This window comes from Chaetodon trifascialis, chromosome 18 (assembly GCF_039877785.1).
Source record: "Chaetodon trifascialis isolate fChaTrf1 chromosome 18, fChaTrf1.hap1, whole genome shotgun sequence".
NCBI classification, from domain to species: domain Eukaryota; kingdom Metazoa; phylum Chordata; class Actinopteri; order Chaetodontiformes; family Chaetodontidae; genus Chaetodon; species Chaetodon trifascialis.
The window spans coordinates 21,160,565-21,187,264 of record NC_092073.1 but is presented as its reverse complement, the minus strand read 5'-3'; the positions used below and the strand labels follow the sequence as shown (position 1 = coordinate 21,187,264).

Genomic DNA, 26,700 nt, shown 5'->3' with positions numbered 1-26,700 from the left:
TTATTTTGCAGCACAGTTGAGCAGAAAATGGACAACATGTAGGAGAAAATGGAGGAGACATTAAAAGCAAGGTTGAAATTGAGCAAGTTGAGGAGGAGTTGAGGTTGACTGGAGGCCACAGCATGGCAACCTGTCTGAGGTTACTTCCACCCTTCCCCCCTTGACAGAGACTGGCGACCAGGGAGTTCAACTGCATCATTTTAGGTTCACCGACTTGGCAAAATCTAGCGTTTAATGAAATTAGGTCCAGAGTGCTTCATCTGGAGGTTTCATTTCAAGGACATAACTGCAATAAAGGAGAAATCAGCTCGGATGATATTTTTGTTCAAGCATCAACCTCGAATTTTGCATTTAATTTTCCATATTAAAAATAGAAGATGCTCTGTCTGTTGTATACTTTTCTGCATTCAGATGAGACATAACTCATACGAGTAAACAGGATAGTAAGAAGTTGGACAAATCAATGTCAATCAGATTTGTGCTCTTCAACTCCAAGTACCATTGCCTAAAGAAGAGTATTTTACACTACATATGTTTTAGCAGTGCTTTTTATGTGTTCGTGGCTCAGAAAAAGAAAAAGCTCTGGCTTAAAATCAATTTTTCTGTCAGCGTCGATTCAGCACAAGCGGGTGAGTCAGCTCTGTCTTATGTATGTTACTTCAAACAACTTCATCTGTTTTTCTATTTGTACTCAGTTTTTTCCTCCACTATAACTGCTAAACGTGAGATCGTTAGACAACACAAAGTGCATGGTTCCACAGTGACAGCTGTCCAGTTGACCCAAACAAACAGATCTGAATCAATGTCAACAATTATGTGTGGTATGGGTGATTCTGTTAGCAGCCATATTTCCTGTTATTATTGAAACAAATTATTCATTTCCCTTGGAAGAATCTTCCAGCTGGACAAATAAGTGGACAGATTTTCTGATAATGTGACGGCCAAATAAGACAACAGAGGAGGTGAAAAACAAACCAAAAAAAAAAAATTTGAGGCAAAGTAGGGCTGATTAATAGGAGCAGACCGCAAAAAAATACAACAAAGTAAAGGGAACTATGGCAGATGCACAATGGACACCACACTTAAAAAGTAAAATTAACTTAACAGACTCCTGGCTGATTTTAAAACATGGAGCCCTGTCAAGTCTTAGCTCTGATTTTAGCCCTGCTCTTACACTAGTGGCGATGCAAAACTCTGATCATTCTAGCAAATGGGACTTATTCCTATTCTTTCTACCCTCAAATAGTTAAGCTACCTTCCAACTATGAAATCCTAACTTAGCTATTATTTCTGTGATTTAGAGAGATGTAAAGGAAATAGTGTGGTGTAAAATCTTTAACTATTATTGATATGGCTTCCTTATTATTCAGACTAATAGCAACCGCTCAGTCAGTCTCAGTCAGTCTCATCTTTTGAAATCAGCAACTGAAATGCTGGACCTCTCATTGAGTAACCAGTGTTGTAGATTATAGAAAAGGCCTGACATGATGAATCCAGTACACCAAAAAGAACATTGAATACAGAACTAGTTTACAGAAGGGCTTCACGACTATGGCAAAACTCATGATGATTTTCATCAACATTGAAATCACGATTATTTAACATGATTACTTATTGTCTTTGGAAACATGCATTTATTGAACTTTAAAAAGAAAAAAGAAAGGATTTTAACAGTGGACTGCCATCAACTTTAAATATAGTTCAACTGAAAAACGAATAAATAAAATGTAGTATGTACAGCAGCATAATGGCCTTCACTGTGTCTTTTTTTTTTGGTTCCATCTCTGATACGTCTGATTCTTCTCTTGACTCATTCTCTAAGTCACAAACGTGCTCGGCAACCAGCAACACACTGTTGTCAGCTCTGGGCACGTTACACACACAGTCGTCACTGTAGAGAGCCATACATGCGCTGCAAGCTGTCATATGCTTAGACCCTCTTTCTGACTTCTTTGAAAGAGATTTGGGGACTGTCACAGTGTGAAACAACCATCCCTGCCTGCTCTCCCAGCTTAAGCCACCTGTATATGGATGTGTGTGTACGTTAGAGTTGGGCGGTATCCAAATTTTAATACTGTCAAACTTTCCCCACATTTTCCCAGGGTATACGGTATTACCGTGACTAATTAAAAATCACTGCGCACAGTTCAGACAGTCAATGCTCACGCAAAGAAGCACCAGTCCTAACTTGTAACATACCAGAATGACGGGGAGAAACTCAGTTAAAAGCCTCTACCAAGCACTGCCACCCAAACAAAACATAATTCATGCCGCACAAAATTATATGCATGTAACGAAAACACGAAAATCGCGCACGTCAAACTTACGGCATCTGCTGATTTCACCACTTCACACAAACCACAAAAGCGGTATCATATGAAAGCACAGAGTCTGATGATCACGAAGGTGTCTGCCTCCTCACTGTGCGACGGAAACTCGGCAAGCTAGCAGCCAAAGAGTAGCAGAAACAAACTTTGCTAAATCATACAGTATGTCTTACCTTTGCTGTTTTGTGGTCAAAAGTTACATTCCAGCCCGAAAAAATGCTGCTAATGTCTCCTCCTATGACTCTGTGTTAGTTTGAGATCAATCACAAAGGTCCTGCTTGTTTACATAAAAAGGAGGGGATTTCTAGAGTGGAGGGAGCGCTCTTCATGCAATAACCTATCTCTGGGGTTACTTCCTGCTGGATCGTCATTGGTGTTTCTATGGTGAATTTGGGTGGGTCGCTGAGCTATTGATCGGCATAACTACGCAGTTAGTTTCACCGCTCCGTCTCATGAAGGAAGAGAGCGCTCACAGAGGACTCCGCTGAGCAGCCCGAAGTGTTATTTAACTTTTATTTGCATTTCGTCTTTTTATGAGAGCTAAGAACAATAGCAAGCAGAAAAAATGCTGAATAGGTGTTTTCAACAGAGGAGTTTCTCCATATGCTTGGACGAGATAACGGTACTCTGCCCAGACACGCCCATATGAGCACCTGGACATACCTGCGTTAAAACATCTGTAAAATTGCTCAGATTTTAGCATGTACTTTTGCCTTTTCCTCGAGTAAAAATCCAACCAGATACATTGAATGGAGTGGACTTCATTTTTGTTAAGACAATGCTACAATTATGTTCGACCATATATGCGCAGCATTTTTTTAATGACGGTAATTAAACTGATGCCGTTGCTATTTTTAGATACCGCGGGATACCTTATTACAGGATTACCGCCCAACCCTAGTGGGCCTTCTTTCCATCATCTTGGCTAGAGCCGAACTAAATATGCCACAGCCTGGCTGAGAGTGAATTTGGGCTTTTGGGGGGGGGGGCTAGATTCACACAATTAAATGTTTACTGCATGAATTTGACATTGTACACTGCAGATCACACTAATATGATCTTGAGTTTAGCCATCACATTGAAATCCATTTACAATCTTTTATTGCCTCTACATCAGACTTAATTTAGACTATTGTTTATCGATGTACCAAATGTGGAAAAAGAGCAGGATTGGAGCAGCTTGCTGACACTCAGGACAACAGGAGCAGAGTGTATTTTGAATCCTACCATTAACGATCAGAGATGTGGTTAATGATGTATGATGATGCTAACATTTTACAGCCTGTATATTAACCTCCACAAAAGTTGTTTAAGTGCACAATAACATTCTTAGCACCCCTAATATCTATTAATGTTATCTGCAAAGACATTCTCATCTAAAGTAGGTAGACGAGTGTGAAATGTAACTAACCTGAAGCAATGTATTCCTTATTTTTGGCTCTCTGGATTGCACTGTTCCTGACAACCATTTCCTTTGACTCAGATTCAAAATGAAAGGGAAACTCTGCTCAAAGGGTAAGGGGGGAGTGTGGGGGGGGGGGCAAGTGAAAATTGGTACAAAGGACTTGTTGTCACTTATGGAATAACAAAACCGCTGTAACACACAGATCTTCAGTTGATTTCATTTGATTCCTTGCAGACACAAATTTGTTGTGCTGACATTCTGACACTTTAAGCCGAGGGAAATATCGATTTGCAGACACAAGGGGCATTTGTTTAAGTAGCCACAGAGTAACCTCCACACAATCTATCAAAATTTTGAGTGCAGAAAATGTATCTCTTTCTAAATTACATTATTAGAGCAAGATGAGCAAAGCTGCATATTTCAGACTGATACTGGCCCATTAATGCTCATCACCAGTCATGTCATCCTGCTCAGATCCGCCAAACTATATTAAAATTGCCTGTTAAATCTGCACACTGTGTTCTCATTGTACTGGCCTCTGACGTTTATTTTCATTAAAGGCTCATAAATGTATGTAATGTATGCTGAAGCTCCTTTCTGCCCTGAAAGTTCTTTTTCTTTCTTTTAATGTACTCCTGCCTGCTGTTTCTGCTTTGCTTGTATTAATAAGTGTCACATAGTGCGAGCAACAAGAGCTCTCAAACAACCAAGTTATTTGAAAGTTAAACACAATTATCTAAAAACCCAGATTTGGAAGAGAGACTGAAATGGAATGGAGTGAAATGTCTGTTACGCCAGTTCAATATATCATATAGGTGCATGAATGTATAACTACTCTATGTAAAGTAGATAAGTTGGGTAAGCAAGTAAGACCTACTGGTTGTTTACAACAGTGTCACCAGTCATTTTAACTTTGATTTTGCTTTTGATCACCTCACAGCCATTAACCTGACCTTAACCTTGCTCTGAGGAGCACACTGAACTATTCCTCCCAGTCAGTCATGTCCTGGAAGACAGACGGAAGGAGTTCCAGTCAAATATCTGTGTTTATGGACCCTATTTCCCTATGTTTTTGTGCCTAAGTGACTAATGGGGACAATTTGTCAAATTGGTCAAGTATTGAGCTGGGATGCTCCAGCCAGCAGCCACAAAATGGGCTGCAATGAAATTTTCCGGGGGGGGTTAACGTACCATCAACGTATGTCCACTAAAAGTGCTTGTCGAAGTGTCTTACAACGAGATACTTTTTTGTGAAAGAGCAATATCCTCTTTTATTTAACCTGAAACAGCCACTATATCGCACTCAACAAAGTCGCCAGACTGCACTGGCTATTCTATCATCATAAAAGACACCTTAGTCAAACCCATCAGAAACAAAACAAAACTCACCAAACCCATCTTGGATGTTACAACAATCACTACCAACTCTGGATTGGTTGAAATAAACCCCTTCATTCACAGAATCAGGAGCAAGAGGGGGCATGTGAGACGGCCAGAGAGCTGTCTTGCAGTTGGTGGTCAGAGCTAGCTTGTCTGCCTTGGCTAGCTTAACTTTTAGCTCATCCTTTGTCTCCTCAAAGTGTTTTTTCAATGTGTTTAGTCGCAGTAGCTGTACACAGCACAACATAATCGCGTTTGAGGTACCGAACTAGCTCTTTGAATCATATGTTGTAACATGATGTATCACCAGGAAAGGTGTGCAACATCATAACATCCTGATGATAGAGTGACGTTAGACAGCTTGTATAAGGTTCAGTTTCATGCTCTTCCTTAATGACAATAATACAATCTCTGAAAACCTTTGGGTTATTAAATAATTTCCCAAATTGGGATCAATAAAGAAGCAGTCTTAAGTCTAAAGTCTCATGAGGTCATGGTCCTGTGTCCTTTCAATATGCTGCAGGCATCAGGTTGTCCGCAACAGAAAATGTAACATTCGATCCATGCAACACCCATCCATAGTTTAGTGCTATGTTACACAGGGAAATTAAGAGGCACACTGAATCTACGTACACACTGATTACTGGTTCTGTATAATAAATCTAAATGGTAATGTGCTGCTCCCTGTGCCAGGATTATATTGGACTCCCTGCAGTTACTCTATTTCTTTGTCATTATTTGCTGCAACAGATGTAGTCCAACAATAGCAATACCTGTGGAGTTTGATTACTGTGAATCTGTCAAAATATGGACAGTCAGAGCTTATCACAGTTTACCTGTATTTGCATGTGTTTTTTCTGGTTTCTGTTTTTTTGGCACATCATTTCCATTACTATTTGCAGTCACAACATTCATTATAATGAGTATCTATTGAAAAACACTCTCTGAAGTCCTGTATTTCATTATTTAACATGCAACTATGTAACCTGCAAACTATTGTTTTGTATGTGCTTCCAAGAGTGGGCTTTTGTACACATATACATTATCAAAAAAATAGATAACTGATAACAGGAAAAAAAAGTGTGAAATGTGTGAGTAGGGAAAAAAAGTGTTTTCTACCTACAAAATTAAGCACATTCAGCTGAGCTTAATTTTGAGTGGATGGGAAGTTCTGTGGTGGAATAATTGTGATCTCCTTATCTTCCTTTTGATGTTCATCCATTTGATGTAGACTACTGAGCCCATTTGAGGCATTAAATAATTAAGCAGACCTTTCTCAGAGTTAAAATTTTCTCATTATTTATTCTAAATGCTTACTGGACTACAGCAGATGTGCTCTCAAACAAATTATCATCAGAAATTATTAAAATGTTTGTAATAACCCATTTCTCTTTCCAAAGGAAAGTTCAACATTGGTGTGCCAATGTAGATTATTGGAATATTGTCAAATGCTGACAAAACCTAAATCAATGCATTTGCTGAGATAAAGGTTGAGACAGACATTTATTTAGTCTATTAATTCACTGTTTCTACAGGTTGCTTTGATACTTAACATAATAATGTTCATACTGTAAATAACTAACTACACTAGGACTTGACAACCAAGGAATATGTTTTGGGTAGCTAAAGATCAATGTTTTCTGTGGCCTTCAGCTGAACACTGAGGCAGTATGACTTCATTCTCTGCTCAGGATGCCAGTACTCCACTAAATCTTTGCATGGTAAAGTAGCTGTTTGCTGCTATAGTAATGTTCAAAATCTCAGACGTAGAAAACTGAACCTCTACATGATCATGCTGTGTCTATTGAAGGGCAAAGGAGGACACTTTATTAGGTTTATGTGCTTTATGTGTTTTATGTGTTTATGCACACTCAAAAATCAATGATGCCAATTCTACTTATCTGTCATGGAAAGTGACAGAGAACGAAATTAGTTGAACATGATGTTTTTCAGTAATTCATCTTTAAAGAAAATCAAGTTTTATAACTCAAATTATGTCGTGATATTGATGTGCATCTGAGACGAGACTCCATCCAGCATCCTTCTTTTCTGCCTCTGAATAATCTGGAGTTCCTCAGCCTTTGGCTAAATGCAATTGCCATTTCACCTCTAAGTGTTATGCTATTTCTGCGGTGCAACTGTGTCCTGTCAGTAATTGTGTTTTCAAGAAAATTCTATTTACACCCTTGTTACCTGCTACTACATAACCCACTTACCCTATAGTCACACACACACACTCTCCAACATCCTCATAGTCTGGCAAGTCTAAAATATCTGTTTTCATTTTCAAAATATGCTGTCTAACATTCACTTACTTTGAGTTTGTCACAGTCGTCTTACATGTATTTTCTTGTAGTATCCTTGTAGTGATCCTTGTTCCATCTACTTCTGAATTATTCCTGAGCTGTTCTGAGTTGCCACTAAATGCCCAAATGTTATTAAACATTAAATATACCTCCACATTACAAAAACACACACAGACAGCCCAGTTTCTCAGCAAAGAGGGTAAAATGTATGATCAGCCTCAATTGAGAAAGCCCTCTTCCACTCATCAGTCTGTTATCAGGTACTTCTACCAGCATTGATAGTTCCCACTGAGTTGTCATTACTTAGGTCTTTGACTCCTGTCTTTGTTTTAAAGGAAATGTCAAGATATTTTGAAAGCTGTCCTATTCAAACCGCCTTGAGGAGATGAAAGAGATTTTAATTTCACAACATTACAAAATGTACCAGCAAGACTCAACTCCCACAAAGGGTTTTATTCTGGCGCATACTGTCTAACTTCTATTGTCATTCTTTTAACGTCTAGTGACTACTCAAAAAACTGTTCCATTAGTTTCTTTAGTAAACAGAGCTGAGCATGGTTCCGACTGGCAGGTAACACACACAAAAGAAAATTGATAATTCTTCATCAACCATGCACTGTGGAGGCGGCTGGAATTCTTTCTGAAAATCTAACCTGAAAGCCATGTTAACAAGAAAGACAGTAAAAAGGCTAAAATCCACTGTCTCATTTAAACATTCAACATCTTAAATCAGCACTGGGTAAAACATTTGAAATTATTATGGATTTCTTTACACAAAGAGTTTAAACCTTGTATTTATCTGATAATTTTTTATTGCAGGTTCAGCCTTCATTGAAGAGTCTAGCTTTCTTCTTTGTGAGGCTGAACTCTGAATACACTGCAGCACTTGCTGTACATTGAGGCACAGATCTTGACACAATATTTGTACAAACAGAAAAGGTGTCTTGGAGGCTCACCTGGTAGAGCATGCCTCCCATGTATTGAGGTTGAGTCCTCAGCAGCGGTCCAGTTCAATTTCAACCCAAGGCCAGTTACTGTGTATCTTGCTCCATCTCCCATTTCCTGTCTATCTCTAACAGCTGTTGTAGCAAAAATAACGGTTGAAAAAAATGATGTCCATATCACCCACCACTTTTTCCATGTTGCAGGCTAACCCTATGATGTAGGCTCATGAGGCACATGGAGTTTCACTCCAGATAAATGCTACCTAGCTTTAAGAGACAGTGAAGAAATGAATGATGGTGGATCTAGATATTCCCCAGCCTTCACTCCTCTAATGAATAGGAGATGATAAAAAAGGCCACAGCAGGCGTCCCTGACCACAATGATGGACTACAATTGAGTGGCAATGCCAAAGTAGAAACGTGCAAAGGAAGATTATTCGTATCAGACCACCAACACGTGGGTTTAAAGTTACACGAGGACAGGCACGTTCCACTCCTGCGCTATAGATGTATTTACAGTGTCTGGGAAGAGCGGAGATAGGAGAAAGCAACTCACTAGGTGTCACTCAGGACTATATCCATGCAGGGAAAATTGATGGCAGGGGCAAGAAGGAAGGCGAGGAATGATGAAGCCTTTCACTGCCACCAATCCATATCAGTGCATCCAGGATAGCTGTGGCATCACACTGTGGGTAGACAGTGTGTAAAAGGTGCATTTCCCCTTCCCCTGTGCAATGAAAGTAACCAGGCTGACACCTTGAGTGAGAAAAACTAAGCAAAGTTTCATTTAAATCCAGATGGTAAAGGCAGCATATCCCCCAAGGATTACATTTTTAACAGTTTCATTTAAAAAGGACTAGATGCTGAAACCGTAATTTGTTTAGATTCAAAATTAACGTCTGGATCATGGAAGAGTATGAATCCGTAACTCAGCTACTGATTGCTTCTAGTAATAAGATGATTTATTTTAGTATAATACACCTCTGTTTAGTCATCCCTGTGGACTGATCCGAAGAGTCTCTCCGTGGCACAGCTGACTCTGCCTAGCAGACGCAGACAAACACTGTCAGAATTTAACTGCAAGGCTTAATTGTTGTTCAATTAGTGACATTATTTCTTTTAGAATATGTCAACATGATAAGCAGTCTTCATTCAAGATTAGGTAGAAGAGGGAGAACAGAAGGGGAAAAACACATCTCAATTCTACTGCACATGCTGTGCCAGAAGCATCATCTTGGTGGAAAAAGGGACAGTTAAAATTTGCATTTAGATTACTGTGGTAATAGAAAAACCATGGTGATGAATCTTGTTCTGAAAAAGAGACTAATGTGGTTGTATTTTGAATAAAACTGTAAAGTTAAACACTCCGGGTGTATGAAAAGATGTGTAATGGAATAGTCATAATCAATCCATCAATCCAACAATAACAGCTAATCCATAGTTATTAACGCATAGAAAACAAGCAAAAACAAACAAGGGTTCAGCAACATTACTGTACACACGGTGCGTACTGTACAGTTACTGTTAGGAGGTATGCTATGTTCTCACCTTGACAGGTCATCACTGCCATTGTTAGACAACCTCGTCGTCTGAAGTGTGCTCTGCTTTCCGTAAAGTTTAAATCTTCATCGACTATGATTCTTCAAACAGAGTAATAACAATGTCTGAATATAACAACAGGAAATATGAATAATTATTTTTGCTATTTTAACTACAAATTATCTCCACATAAAAAAACCAAAACACTGTATTTGGACCATATTACTTACAAATAATAAGACCTTCATTGGGTGAGAATTCATGAATTCATCATTCATGTGGTGGGGAAATGTAAACAAAAGGAAGGAAACACAGCTGAATCTAAGTTGGAGAAAATGTATTCAGCATTAACTTATTCTGCATTTACTTTCCAAGTTGAGCAAGATCTTCATATTGCAGCCTGGCAAGGCATCAAGCTGGCTGTGTGTGCACAACACCCACATTACAAAGTGGGAGGAGTTTTTCCATTTAAGTTCAGGGTCAGACAGGTTAGTGCCACAATAGAAGTCTTATAACTGGCAAACTCTGAAAAGTCTATGCTTTTAGCATTCATTTGACTTCAGAGGTGAAGATGTTAGCCCTAAGTTTCAGAGAATAACAATGTTCAGGAGCTTACTGTACTCAAAATGGACAATTCTATTCAACACATGCTTGCAATATTTCTTTTTCACTTCACCTACTTCAGGAGAGAGTTTTATCACTTGGTTTGAAATGTGAGTTGTCTGTCCATGGCATCAACGTGAGGCTGTGGTTGATGTGAAGACCGTTTATTGTATTGGGTAAAAACCATTTGATCTAAATGTTGAATATAACATGGAATATTAAAGCAGCCATGCATAATAGCTTGCATAATAACACCAAATGAGAAATAAAATAAACAGTGGGAGGTGGGGTGGGAAGAGGTGGAACTGTTCAAAATACCAGCTCCACAATTGTTGATTAAAATAGAAACTGACACCTTCAAAAAGGCCACAAAAGCAAACATGGCAGGTTCCTTTTCTGCTACCATTTAGCAGGAACTCAGGAATTGTTTAGGCCACTGCCCATTCTCTCTCTCTCTCTCTCTCTCTCTCTCTCTCTCTCTCTCTCTCTCTCTCTCTCTCTCTCTCTCTCTCTCTCTCTCTCTCTCTCTCTCTCTCTCTCTCTCTCTCTCTCTCTCTCTCTCTCTCTCTCTGTCTCTCTCTCTCTCTCTTCTCATATCTAATTTATTGCCATCTGCTCAGCCTGAGTGTAAATCTGAACGCAGACTGACTTGCTCGCCCAAGCTTTATCTGTTAACATTTAGCAATGTCTAATTAAGCGAAAATGGGAAATGTGTTGGCTGAAAAATGCTGCGGCTGGATAATGACAGTCATAATAGTTTGGGATGTATGTCTGTCACAGTAAGTAAATGCACTTATTAGATCAGGGTAATTAGAATAAGACAACAGCTATAATAGGCAAAAGCTGTTCAGCTGTGAAAGGGGCCAACCTGCAGTACATCAATTGTTTTCAGCTGGGCAAATGACTGATAAAGGTCACAACTGGCAAAATACCTAAAATTTCTCCATTTATCATTCCTAGTGAAGGGTTACAAAAACTTACAAAAACTGAAAATGTTGTTTTGGATAATCTGATAAAGAAACAGTAACCGTGCAGATCCGCTCCAATATTGAATCACTACTCAGTTGGTTCAATAAAAGACTTCAAGGTGACACTGCATTCACCATCAGAAAGAACTGAGCAACAACTGATTGCTTATATAGGTGTATTACTTGTAATCTCAACAGAAATTAGTAAACAAGGCTAATTTCAGGTCTGTTTATTGGAAGCTTGCTGCCTGAATGTTTTGTCTCTGACACATCTAAGCAAGTTTGTCTTGCAAGGTTTGCCATATGGTCTGCCAACTAACAGCATTATCTGGCTAGCTCTCATTGATCTGTTGCCAGGAAGTATACTGGTGGCTTTGCATATTAAAATCTATTAACTATAAGTTGTGCATATTTGACATTACCACTTCCCAAACCCTACCTCAAGTTTGCTGGTGGATTTCCTTCATTCCTTCACTAAAGTAGGAAGCTTCAGTGGAGCAGAGGTGAAACACTCTTTAGATAATCAGTCCACAATCCATAACCCAGTGCTTTGGCCTCGTTTTTGTGAACTAGGGCCAGCTCATGTTTTCAAAGAAACAGCTCTTCCTTGTTATTTGACATCCTTCATATGTTGCAAAATCGATATTTAATGATGGACAGTTGTTGTCTAAAGGAGTCCACTGAGCTTAAATAGTGATTAAAGTGAAACTTTCATAATGGAATAAATAATTCAAGCAGGAAAAAGCTAAATGACACTTAACAGACCAAAGGTATCCCCTTAATGATGCTCTTGCTCCTAAATTTACCCATTCGTTAAGTTTAACCCATGACTAAACTTGATGTACTATATTTAATGGGCCCATCCTATACCTCACAAAGTATGGGACAACTGATGCATAAAATTCAGCAATTTAAGGGACCAGATTTACAACGGAAGAGGGATGATGAAGCCATTTTAAAGTGGCTGTTTTCAAACTGCAGTAACTTTTGAACTTAGGGACCATTAAAAGACCTTCATGATGGTAGCAGGACATTTGTGGTTCAACTGTCCGTGTTGTTAAGCCTTCAATAAGAATCGTGTAAGACTGTGGGACATCAACATATGTCTGCAAAACTTGTAGCAGAAAGGTAAAATCATTACATCTTGAGTGTCATGCAGTCACCAACAATTACTCTAATCTATTGACTGTCAAATATTGACAACATTGTTCAAATATTCCTGGAAAAAGAAAGTAAGTTACATTTACACAGCTGTTAAGTCTATACTTTCGGTGGCACTAAGAAGTTTTTTACTGAACATGTTTTACATGTTACTGAACTGCGAAATAGCCTTTTTGTTCTGAAGTAGCCCTGAAGTCTCACGCAATGTATTACATTTTGCAGAGGGGATTTTATGCCAGCATGTTATAGAATTGTTTATAACTAAATGTCTCACATTGCTGTTTTCTAGCAACATTATGAAAATAGATTATGAAAAATGAATCAGTCTAACAAATTGATTATATGCCTTACGAGTAATCAAACAGTTATGACAAACCCTAAGTGTTGTTTAGAGGCCACTAGTTTTTCTTTGTAGTGACCAGTGCCCACTGCACCAGGTATACATAAGATCTCTCCATGTCAAACAACATACTGAAACTAGCAGGTTTGATAGTAGGCTGTGTCCATGATTGGTTGCATCACAGACATGCAAGGTTCATCTGAACTATTTTCACAGAAAATGATATTTTCACTTCCTGTGGCCCATCAGTGAAAAGCACCAGTCTTAATGCTGTGTTTATTACAATGTTGTCTGTCATGCCCAAGCATATTTGAACACTTGCTACACAACAGCAAAGAGGCTAACAACTAAAAATAGCTAACATTAATCGGCAAACAACAAGAACGTACAATAGAAGGACAATGCATTATGATAATGTAACTAGACAACCATAATCTACATCACATGCAAAGCAGAAATAGTTACATGGAGTGGTGAAACCATCAACTACAACACGAGGTAATATAGAGGTACCCTGTTATGGGTTGATGACATTGTAACATTACAACAATCAGATATAGTCTACACTGGCAAACTGTTTGAATAGCTGATATCTAACCCTGTACTTTTTCTTGCAAACACTATAATATTATTTCACATTTGTGTTTTTGAGACGATGTGCAATGACAATGACAATTTTACAGGGGACTTTACACCTTTTAGGGGCCAAGTATAAAATTTAAGTTTGTACTTGTTGAATTACTTCAGCTGGTGCTATTTAGAGATTATGTCCTAACTAGGATACTTCTGAATTTACACACAGCTGGTACAACACGCTGCTGGTGTTTTACTTCCACATGGTGTTCTGCAACTCTACAGGTAATGTTCCTTTTCCACCTAGAGAAGAGCAGCCACATTTGCTCAATGCTATCTGTTTTGTTATAATCTGACTTGCCTTCTATAACCTCCTCTGTCAATAGTTGGCATTGCCTTGAGCAGAATTTAAAGACACACTCTGTAACAGAACAATGGGGTTCAAACTTCTGCCTTAGAGTCTGTGTTTTCTTCGCTCAAACTGAAGCCATGGGGGCTATCTGAGTGTGCACTGCACACCCAGGTAAAGCAAGATTCCCCCCTACAGTCAATTTGGCTTGTGGGCTTGTAGTCAAGCTGAGTGCTGACAGGTCTCCACATTCACACCTTTTATTTTAATGTACATTCATTCAGTTCAGATCACAGAACAGCAGCAGCTCTGACTCAAACAACAGGAACCAGGCATCAGTTTTGAGCTGTTCCACTGTTAGTAATACTTTATTTTTCTTTTTTTGTAAATATATATATATGTGTGTGTGTGTGTGTGTGTGTGTGTGTGTGTGTGTGTGTGTGTGTGTGTCACATATCATTCATTGCATCTAAAAATTATACAGTAATAATTTAGATCTTGGCCGCCTCTCTGAATTTTTTTAGACATTTCCTTTTTAATCATAACCTTTCATTGAGAGCCATATCTGTTGCATCACAGACTTTGTTGGCAGGGGATCCAGACATGTTCACGCTGGGGAGAGCTGAGTCAGTGTGGTGCTTCTTTATTGCCTCAGGCCAGTTTTGTCTCTACAGCTAAGCCTTCCATATCTTCAGGGGGGAAAAGTTCAGTTTCTAACAGAGAGGCAACCTTCGTTCAGTAGGACATGCAGCTAATTTATTTTTCATCATCAGTGGATTATATTCAAGGTGGTATACCATCTCAGGGAGTTCATGTACTCAATGATGTGAAGGGTTCCTAAAGAGACAAAATTTAACTGGTGAAACCAATTGTCAGTCTACAACCGACTGTTATGGAAAACAATCTAAGGGATAATTCAGGGTTACATCAACATCACAAAAAGGGGCTTTTTCACCTGCAAGGAGTTTATTTTACAAAAAGAACCAACATGTTGACATCCCAAATCTCTAAGAAGATGAGGAGCTAACTGACTTGTGATTGAACCGGTCACAAGTTATATTTGTCTTTGTTTTTCAGTCATCTGTCAGGAAAAGCACTGTGAACTGATGCACTTAATTTTAATAGATGCAACTGTAGACACAACCCCAGTCTCCTGTTTAAAAGTCCAACACAGACTCTTTCCTCTCCATACAACATTGATCCTTTGCTCCCTTCATTTTTGCCCCCTGCCACCACTGCATTTTCATCCACATGTATAATTTTCACACCCTGGAGAATGTGTCACTGACACACTGTCCCCTATTGGTTCAGCCAGTCTGGGCTTGTTTACACTGGTTACATAAGCTCATTCCAACTTAACATGCATAGCTTAAGTCTTCTGAAATACATATTTAAGTACAGTAATTACATATTAGGTTCTGAGGAACTGACAGTCCCTTACTGAAAGAAGAGTCCCGACAGAACTGTTTTCAAGCAGTCAAAAGTCAAAGGGTCAAACATTTGCTGTAGCCCTAGATGCCTGGGAACTGTCTGCCTGGATGATAGCAGTTGCCTGTGCACCACTGGTGCTCCATAGCTGCCTTGGGGCAACAGGGGTGCTTCATTTCATCTCTGTAGCTGCCTGTCTTTCACTGCTCCAGACTAAGATCAGGCATGTCTCCTGACTGAATATTTGTATCTGTCAAAGCTTCAGATGTCAAAGACATGATAAAAGATAGCTGAGCACAGGATTATTGGGATATAGGAAACTTGAGGAACATGATTAGTTCAATTCTTTGCCAATTTTCTAACAAATATACTGTGTGTATTACCATGCAAACAGTGATTAGGTCTGAGTAAATTAGTAGTGTAAATGTATTTTTGGAAATAAAATGTATACTGTTATAACTTTTCAGCTATTTGAAGTTAAAATATTGCTTTGAACAATTAGAGGGATTTGGATTTTTATTAAGAGTTTAAACACATGAGTACATTCTTTTTATATAGCCCTGTTGATGCAAAATAAGCCCACAATAATTGGGCTTATTTTTATTGGTTTAGGTAAGGTTGACACTGTTGTCTCTGGCAGGAAGATGTCAAAGTGAAAATATTGGGGTGATGGAGTGACAGACATTTCGTACAAAAAAAAGACAAGTTGACATCTGTTATACTGTGACAAATCCAACTTTGTCTTGTTTGCTTTGACTGCCAGATCCTGCTCTCTGACAGTCACTTGTCAGAGTTCCCATTATAAACAACATGTACATTCCTGAAACTAGGGATGTCCTGGTCAAGTTCTTTTTTTGTCCAATCCCGAGTCCTCTAAACACTAAGGGTTCTGATTCTAAACTATTGAGTTGACGACTGAAATTATTGCCCTGACATGACTTAAAAGGTTTAACTGTAAGAATGAGAGTGGAAGAGTGGCAGTTCCTCCCTCACAAAAGATCTTCGGCTGTTTGATTTTCGTCTGCCATCAGGTTACTTACAAACATTAGGATACCATGTGTAACTGAACTACTTAAAGTAACTTCTGACAAAAAAATAACTGAATTCTTGAGGGTAACATCTCTGTTGTCCAGCATTCTCCATATTAAATCACTGGCAGCATGTAAAACTGTGTTTCCAAAGCAGCTTCCCCTACACGACTAAAACCATCCGCAAAGAATCTTTCCAGTCCTGGTTCTGCCGACAAAGCACTTTGCTAAAGTAAGCCTCAAGGCACATTTATCACAGAAATAGCCTTGGCAATGGGAGTAGTCCCCATTTGTCACTATTAAAAGAAAGTGTTTTGGCTTACTGTCTTGGTGTTCTAATGAACCCAATGAAAGACAGAGGTGTTTTTCAACAGGACAAATCAATGTTTCAAAAACCTTAGTACTGGCATTCAGTAGTCTTATTCTTTCTTTCAAACCACCAAGGTTATTAATGGCTGAATCAGTTTTCCAGCAAGCAGCTAATAAAGTCTTTTGCTGATGGTCAAAACCCTTGTAATGTGTAAACTAAAATGAGGGGGTGGACAACATAAGTGAAACACAGATCAATATATAACAAAAACAAATCATCTGTAGTCTTCCTGGAGCTCTGTCCTAAAAAGAGAAGACTTCTCAGTAATACTGTCTGATGTTAACCCAAATATTTACAAAACTGCTTCTTTTTAAAGATACTGGCATGAGTTAAAATGGGTGGGAACATTATTATAATATTGTAGATGGAACAGCACTGACATACTAAGGAGTAACTTGGGCTAAGCAAAAATTCATCATATTCCTGGTGTGAGTGCCCACAGCATTTCATATCCACCACCAAGTTTAACAACTACCCAGACAAAATGTGAGTGGAAGGCCTCCTTTGGCTATCCCCAAACATAATGTGTGTAGGATGTAAGAAAAAGTGGGGAAGACGACTCATCAGATCATGTTAATGTTTCCATTGTTCAGGGAACCAAGTTTTGTGCTCCTTACAGTTTTGTGCACAAGTCTTGCATGCAAACAGCCCTCCAATGAATATCATGTAAAGACTTTTTTTTTTTTAATGTGAAAATGTAAAAAGTGCAATATCTTTCTGTTTCCAACACAGCAACATATCCACTGTGCTGCCTTGCATCTAACAGTAAGAGCCACTGTATCACAGTTAGACAAGAATAAAGCCCTTGTTTTTTTTGCCTAGCAAAGAGAATGGCTCAAGCCAAACTTTGTCGTAAATGAGTAAATGTATGTGAGTAACTAACAAAGCCATTTTATTCACTACTCATTACTTTGGTTGTGCTATAACCTACACATGACATGTTCTTTGATAATTTAGCTTGACTGGCCAGCTGTGTTGTTACTCCCATTTTCATTACATGGCTTCCACCTACACTTCTCTCCTCCCACTCTTCCCCTGAAGGATTTCAGTGATATTACAGTCTTCTTTGGCCTTAGCTGCACAAAAACAATGTCTTCACAGCGATTTCCCTAACTGACTAACACTATTCTCCTTCATCTCCTCACATATTTGCACATACTTTCTCATCAGTCAGGACTGTAGTTCAATTGAGGTTACTGTTTTGATCACTGTGGTGACAGTGCTGAATCCCAACACATCTGCGAGAGGAAGATTCACATCATTAAACATAATAAGATGTTTAAGACGATATGAACTGGCCATTTCATGTATTGTACTGTATGTGCAGAGACAAAATACAGAGTTTGTCATTTTTCTCTCCTTTAATTGCAGATAATAGTTGATTGCTTCGCACATCTAATGTTACGGGATGTGTGAATGTTGACAGCCATACCCTGACAACTGAACACACACATTCTGAATTTACCATACACAAAACGCCTCACAGTGTTGTCATTTCTTCTGGAAATCCCAGAATGTGTTAAAACATAGATGTACAATGAAAAATATCAGTTTCATGTTAGGTGATACTGTCAAAAAACGCCTTGCAAATGAAGTGACTATGATACCTATATAAGAGTTTAAAAATCGTTCTGCAGTGCATTCATCAATACTGATTCAATGCCTTTATTACCTTCATTACATGTTTGTTTAAGGCTTTACGACACGAATCACCTGCCTATTTTTCCCCAATCATTGTGTCACAGCTTACTACTCTCAGTTTCTGTTCCTGTTGTTAATGTTATTACACTGTTGACTTGTAGCACGAATGGATGACCACTGTTGTAGAACAAAAAGGGGAATCTACAACAAATATTTGAGGAATATTATAATATAGGAAACTTTTATGGCTGGAATACATTTTGATAGATATTCTACATTCATTTTTCAAATAATACTGTTGGGGGGTATAAATTGTACTGCTGTAGGTAAGATCTAAGGTCAGTTCACAAAAGGCAGCTATTTAGTGGCAAGATGTGCTCATCATGACACTCTTCTCACAACCATCCACGTCCAGAACATCTCAATCCATCCTATCTTCCAAGTCCATCATCTCATATCCATACACTCAACTCCAACCTGCCAAAAAATCTTAAATTAAAAAGTCAGTGACAGGGTTTATGGGAACTGATCCTATAAGATATTGAATTATCAGTAATCTTATCTACATATAACCCTGGCTGCATGACTGCTGCCCCTTTGTGCAGTTAACTGTACACGCTTTGGTTGCATGATCATTAGATGATTTCTGGGTCCTTGCATAGCGTGAAATACAGACCTATTAACTGACACCAAAGGGCGATGCCTCAATACATGTAGACCATGCCCCCAGTCTATAGATGAAGCACTTTAATTCTATATTCAGGATTTTTTTCTACATGCTTCTACTCCAAAAGTGAATCACATCCAATCCAACATTTCAAACGATTTCTTGAAAACTCCTCGATGACTAATTAATCCCCATCTGAATCATGAGTAGGCAGGTACATAACCTAATCAAAACAACTGTGCCTTCTCCATGTCTCTGAATGACACATCCGTCCACAATGGAAAACACTGCAGTTGTTAAAAAAGAAAAGAAAGAAAATATCTCTGCCCACATATCTATCAGGAAATGAAGTATATGCAAAACAAGAACTTGATTCAGATGACTAATTTCTCCCCTCTATTCCAGAAGTCAATGCCTACATATTTGTTTGTCATGTTTATGGCAGCCTTGACGACTAATAACTTTCTGTGGGAGTCTCTTGTGGGTGGTAATCTGCACCAGCAGATCGGCTAGCCATATGTTCTTTGATTATTGAAGGTGATGTGTGAGAATGCTGTCAGCCCACTGCGTCGTGTTATCTGAAGTAGACACACGGGTCAAGGCTCACAACCGAAGCCTGACACATGCTAATGAACTTATCTCATAAAATATGCATCAAGCCCTCCCAGGGCCGTACAGTGGCAGAGGCGTGATTTTGCAGGAATTATGGGAACAGTCATTTTCCATTATGTCAATGCTAAATGAGGAGTGACCTGCGGGAGAGGCATGTCTGACCCGTGTCAAGATAGTTCCTGCCAATTTTGCACGAAGAACTTTGCAGATCAGTTTTGACTTTTAAGATACTGTGGTGACAGAAAGAATAAATGGATCTGGGTGCATGGCATAACCTTGCTGAAGCAATCTCCCTCTGAAGCCGATGTTCCAAGTCTGTATAATTAATCAAAGACAATGATGTCAATGAGGGCTCCGGTTATGAAATTAGAGGCACGCTGTCTTCCATTACTGTACAGCTTATAAATGCATTAGGAGGAAGAGAGGAACAATAAGCCAGGTGTGGAAACCATTAGCTCCATTCTTCATTCCAACCATTTGTGGTTCCCGTGTCTTGTTTTCAGCGCAATTAAGTGTCTCGTAACAAGGCCAGAACTGAACGCTTGAGTGTTGATATGGTAGTCAGGATTGCAAACAAGGTGTGAACAGCAACAGCGCAATAGTTCTTTTCTCAATAATGAATGAGGCTTAACAAATTAGGTTCATTCTGTAATGTTTTTTTTCTTCTTCTATGCATTAGGCTGTGTAATGAAAGATTGTGAAATTACGAAATCAAGTTTTAGTGCTCTTAATTATAAAAAATGTGCTACATGTCACAACAAGCCTGACATCAACAAATACAGGTAAATTACTTTGAGCATTACTTTTGAGCAAAAGCATATTTTGCTGATTGTTTATCAATACTCAGAGCTTTCATGGGTCACAAGGTGGAGAGTCACCTAATTACGCTAGATGGAATTTTGTAATCCTGTTTCATTTTATCATCACTACTTGTTGTTTCTATGAAAGCACTTCCACATACACAAAGTAAACAAGTTACTGAGTACCTGAATGTCCTTTCATTTGTATTCAAATTGATGGATAAATTGTATTAGGTCACTACACTAACATGCTCCATAAATGGTCTCAAGAGATCAAATCTTGTATTGTACTTGTATTGTTATAAAAAAAAAAAAAGGAACGCTATTGGATAAACAAGTGATTGAGAAGTGTCTTAAAACAGTCTGAAATATGTGCTGAAAAATATGCTTTCACAATCAATTAATTTTTTACTGACTACACAAAAAATCAGATTCAAGAGGGTGGCATGACTATGCTGTTGCATGCTACATCCTGCCTATGCTTAAAGCTCATCGGTACTCATCGGTACTTCCACTGATCTATGAAGACATAAAAAAACATATTGGTAGAAGGACTAAATTAAATATTCAAATGCATGTCTGTGAGCAGGATTATATATTAGTAATCTTCTGTATGAGTTGCCTTTTTCATAGAATGCATGGCAAATGACATGGAGCGGCAAGCAGAACAATCTCCTGTGGCCATTGGCTGTCAAATCTGTTGTGCTCCTCACAGGAGTGATGTCTGAGACACAGCAAAGTATCTTAAAGAAATCACTGTGAGCATGCTGCTTGGCACTGACATCTCATACAGTACACGTGTCAGTTTGATACTTGAACTGCCAATGAATCATGCTATAGCTTCAGACGGTTGCCTGCAACTTTTGTAACAAGTGCACATTTTTTCATCAGCTTTCCGATTGGTTTGATTAAAATTACTAAGACAAGGTTTGTGAAGCAAAACATAAAAGCTCATCAGCACCCTCTCATTAAAGTGTCATTAAATAATACATGACTTTGAATTTCCATGGGCAATCAAGGAACTGTAGTAACACTGACAGGTCGGTGGCCTTTAATTGACAGCAAAAACAGTTTTTTCAGTCACAGTTTTCACCACAGAGGAGAGTAATCCAGCTAATTATAGGATACATCCAAGAGAACTGTCTGGCACAGAGGAAATCTATGGCCAGTGAAATAATTACAACACTTATTTTTATGATTGAGAATGCCAGTGTTATCATTCACCATTGAGCAGTTAAAAACTAAAACATGGGAGAGTGGGGGTAAGGATTATGCGCCACCAAGTCACTGGTCTTCATGAACAACAAGCAGTGTGTGCTATGAGTCGGTCCTGCACAGCCTCTAATCAGAATAATAATACTGCGTCATTCATTGAGATAATGTAGCTAAGCAAACCTTTTAAACCTATGTATTTGTTTTCTACCATTCAGGTGATGAGCTCCATAAATCTCTGAGTGGGATCCTGACCAGCCCAGGAAAACAGTTCTTTGGGTTTGCCACACCTGGCACAGCCCCCCGCCTCACCCGTTCCCCATAACCACCTCCACAAGTTATTTCAGTGTGGCTCAACTCTCATCACTGGACTTTAATTTGGGGACCTGAACCTCACAGATCGCCAATGCTAACAAGGAACTGCCTGCTGCTGTTCCTTTGGCTTCTTGTTGACGAAGGCTCAGTCTTTTCTTTGCGTCCACCTTTACCACCACTGGAACGGAGCAGAACGGGGAGGGAGCACGGCAGGAGCTTGGTGGGCCCAATGAGGAATGGGGCAGCTGGATTTCAACGGGTCAAAAGGGGCTGGGTGTGGAACCAGTTCTTTGTGCTGGAGGAGTACATGGGGTCAGACCCGCAGTACGTGGGCAAGGTAAAAGCCTTATTTTTTCTTCTTTCATTTTTCAAAATGGTACAGGAGAAGTCATAAATCACATCGTAGTTTGGGAGAAATTAAATTGGTGGTAAATGAAGGGACAATAGAACGTGAGGGAGATCAAATTGGAGAAAAGGAATAGAGGGACAGAAAAGAACACTAATGTAGAGTAAGTTTAAAACCACTTTGGTCTCAGGTGGGCAATATCATCAAAATACAATATCACGTGTTTATCTATTGTTGGTGCATGTACAAAAACAATGGGACAATCTATTGTTCTTTTTAGCAAAATTTTTATATTTACTGTGCATATAAATACATCTGCCAACTGTTGGCAATTGCCATTGCAAGTTACTCATTATCATTTTGCCCCTGGTACGAAGCCTCACCATTTTAATCTGATAATGCTTGTTGTAAACCTGTCCTTGTTTGTTAGTGTTTTGAGATATAAATGGTCTCAGGCATGGGGAGAAAATCCATACATGCTAATGGAGCTGTGCCAACATTTCTATGTTAGACGAGCCAGACATACATGACATTGAAGTGGTGAAAGAATCAATGGCATGGTAGAAATAAATTTAAATTACAGTCCCTGTAAAAGCTGTCAGAACATCATAGTTATGAGCCAGGGAAGACACTGGCAGCAATAAAAAGACAGCAGAGAGACCCATTAGCCTTAACTGAATCCAGGCCGAGATCGTATACACACATCCACTGAGACACACTTCTTTTGTCCCCCTCAAACCTTGGCCATCTCTGTTTTTAGGATAGGATTTTTTATTCTCTGCTGTGGCTTAAGACATTCGTAAGTAAACTCTGTGGGGTTTTAAGGCTAAAGCTGTAATTTGGCACTCCTAGCTTACATAGGATAATAGTAAGACTGACTTATCTGCCCCAGTACCGCTGCAATCAGCCCTGACAAGCCATGCTGTTTGTGGAAGTCTCTGAGGCTAAAAGCAGAGGGAGGGAGGCTGCTGTCTGCTGCACTCCTAAGTCACTTAATCCTGGACTGCTGCACTGCTTCAAAATAATTGACTGATTCTTTGCCATATGAAAAGCATTTGGAGATGAGATCCTCAGACCTTTGTCAGGACAATCTTAAGGGAAAAGCTTTTGTTCAATACAATTGTACATAGCGCTAACAGGATAAAAGTCAAACAAATAAGACCTGGAGACTGGAAGGGCAGGGTGTCAGTGACATGTCTTCCAAGTAATTATCAAGTACCATCACAAAGTTCTATAAGGGTAACAGTTTTGTTTTCAAGACACATAAATGAACTCTAATGGACCATGCAGCTTAGACCAAGGAATGCTTGTCCTTTAATAGATCACTGCCTAACTGTGGTAAGGTATTCTCTCTAGAGCGTAAACATGATTTCCATTTAGGGGTCTGCAGAGTATTGGGACTATAGTGGCACAAGAAACTGCCGCTTCCCAATCAGTGGTACAAGTGCCCTTTGGGACCAAATGAAAAAGTAATTATCAAAATTATTACTAGCATGCTTTCTTATGTGTAAGCACTCATTTCTTTCAGTAGTGCAGCTGAGGAGCAACTCTGCACTCTTTCCCTCAATACCTTTCTTTGAACATTAATGAACATTAGATTATTTATTTTTACTATTATTGCATGTTTGCTTAAAACTTAATTAGCACATGGCACACCACACCGTTTACCTTTTAACATTTGACCTTGTAGAAATATTTGAGAAACTTATTGCAACAATATAACTTATGAGTGTGAGCATGATAACATGCTTTGCCAGGTGATGTAGTGAGCCACTGTGTTGTTTATCTTGGTTTTCTCCTCCTTAAATACAGCGAAGATAACAAACCAAAAGCAGGTTTTTTGGTTTTATGGGAGCTGTAATCTTGTGCTAACAATCAATAAGCATTTTACTTCTATTCAATTCGATGTACCTGTACCTGTATCTGATGTACAAAACTTGGTGTAAAGAAAATGGAAAATGTTAATTCAGATACAGCTCTACTTACCCTACATCTTTTTGAAACATGATATTTCTAAAGCATGTGAGGCAACACCGTTGCTTTATGTGACAGTCCCATGCGTTGGAAATTCTTATTACTGGTACACAATGAGGTAACCTTTGTTTTGTATGAAACTTTTGATGCAGTAGCTGTACTTTTGATATTAAAAGGGCAGTTAAACAGGTGTAAATATAAGACTAAAAATTGACAAACCGGGTGAAAAAGTAAGTCCTTATTTATCTGTGGCTTCAAGGCTTTGTTAGTTGCTATTTAACTCTGAGGTCTCAGGATCAATACGAAGTGTTTCATCAAGCTTTTAGGTTGGTTTCTATTTTGCCTCACAGTGCAATTAAATGAACAACAGAAGAAAATATTATTCAGAGATGTGTCATTTTTCCAACAATGCAGAAACCTCACTGAAATTATGTTCTGGATTTTACCAAAACCTGATCATGTGAGCAATAATAAAATCTAGTTCAGGAGTGTTGTATTAAATGCATCACTGCCAACTGCAATTGCAACAGCCAAATCACTACTAATTAGCACTGTCCATTAAAATTAAAATAATTCACGACTTACAAAATGCAGTAATTTTGTCAGTTCTGACAGCATAGAGAATGGAAGACAACTAGTAAAGGAGGAAGGGTGGAGGGAGAAGGGGAGAGGGACAGCCACTGATGGTGTAGTGGAGAGTAGAGTTCCAGTGTTACGGATCAGCTATTTCCCCACTGCTGACGTTCACCTGAATGCACCAGCAGTCGCTTGTAGTGACAGCAGGTGTTTGGAAACAACATGATAACATTTTAGTTGTCCTTGTGAATGAATTAATTGTTTGCTTTTTCAAAGTTTCAAAACACGCTCATCTGAGTCTCAGACTTCACTGAACCCATTTCAACCACAGGAAGCACACAGGCACATTTACAAGATCCATCACCTTACCACCAAAAAAATATCTAATCCTGCTAGATACTAATACATTTAACCACTGTGCATAACAAAGTCTTGAAGTGCCTGTCCAGTATAAACAATATAGCTAGATAAGCATCAGCATTTTCTTTGTGCTTTCAACACAGTTTTAGACATCTCAGTGCTATCACACTTCTTCTAATATATTGCACACAATGGACACAATTTTGAAAGTATTTCAGCATGGTGAAATACAGCAAAACACACATCATACTACATCTTCCAAAATGAAAATACTTCACAGTCAACAAAAATTATTACGGTAATCTTAACAGAGGTATAGTTCTTGTCATATGGAACTCATATGAGGTGTAGCTAATTATTGTGTTGAGGAGGGAATTGTAGGGAGGGAAGGACAAGCTTAAAAAAAAAACCATCCATCTTTACTTGCTGTTTGGTGCATTTCAGATTAATGAGAGCAAGCTAAGCAACATTTCTTTTCTTCTGTGACACCAGTAGAAAAATATGCCATGTCTGCTTTTCCACTTGTTTTGGTGGTATGGTATGAATACATAAAGAAAAGACAATAAACTTAGGCTCAGGCTCTTAAAACATTTAATGCATGAGGCCTAATTTGAGGACAAAAACTGTCTATCTCAGAAAAACAAAAAGTATAACAATATATTTACATTGATTTTACATACACAAAGCTACATCTCAATATAGATACAACTTGCGTTATCTACTTAATTATCCTCTTTACTCCCTGAGGCACAAGTAAGGTCATGACTAGATTCGACATGGTCTTTAGAATTACTGCTAGTGCCATACTGCTAACATTAATATGGAAGGAAAGACCCTGGAGCCTTGCTCAAAGCTGTTTAGAAAAGTGTTTATTTAATTTTTCACATACAGTAGAGGCACGTCTCAAGAGTCTCTGGGCCACTATGACTCCTCCATGGAAAATACAACTGTTATTTAGAGTGAAACAAATTTACTTTTGAAATAGTACAATGGAGGTATACATACCACAATGTCCATGTAGTAAGAAAAAGCAGTGCAAAGAGTGTAAATGATATTTTGAAAAAAGGTTCTGTACGATTATACCTGTTCAAGTTTGTTATAAGGCTGCTATTCTGAGTGAAAACCAGTGTTGTGTAACTCCCAAATTCTAATGCCATTCACAAAAAATTAAGAGAGCCACCTAACAACAAACCATTATAATTTTATAACTGTTTCCTTCCACAGCTTTAAAAAGACATGAATAATTATTCTGTCACTTGAGAAACAAAAGAACCACTAGAAAATATTGATTAGAAATTACTCTGAGCACTAACAATTCACATGAGATACAAGCTTTTATGCTGAGAAACTTCTGACAATCTTCTTTTGACAACAACCACATTTATTACAGATTAGCAATTAAAGCCCAGAGGGCTTAAAAGGGTTGATGGAACAACCCTGTGCACTCACAATTAGATAATGCTGAGGCCTTTCCTA

At 38.7% G+C, this 26,700-nt stretch overlaps 1 protein-coding gene across 1 annotated transcript in view; it reads left to right on the top strand.

Moving 5' to 3' along the window:
* LOC139346805 (cadherin-12-like) overlaps nucleotides 1–26,700 on the top strand; it is a 94,022-nt gene that overhangs the window by 14,975 nt on the left and 52,347 nt on the right. The window contains exon 2 of the mRNA XM_070986101.1: nucleotides 21,872–22,305. Within this exon, the coding sequence (XP_070842202.1) occupies nucleotides 22,060–22,305 (246 nt within the window). The 5' untranslated portion in view covers nucleotides 21,872–22,059. The remainder of the gene's footprint in view (nucleotides 1–21,871; nucleotides 22,306–26,700) is intronic.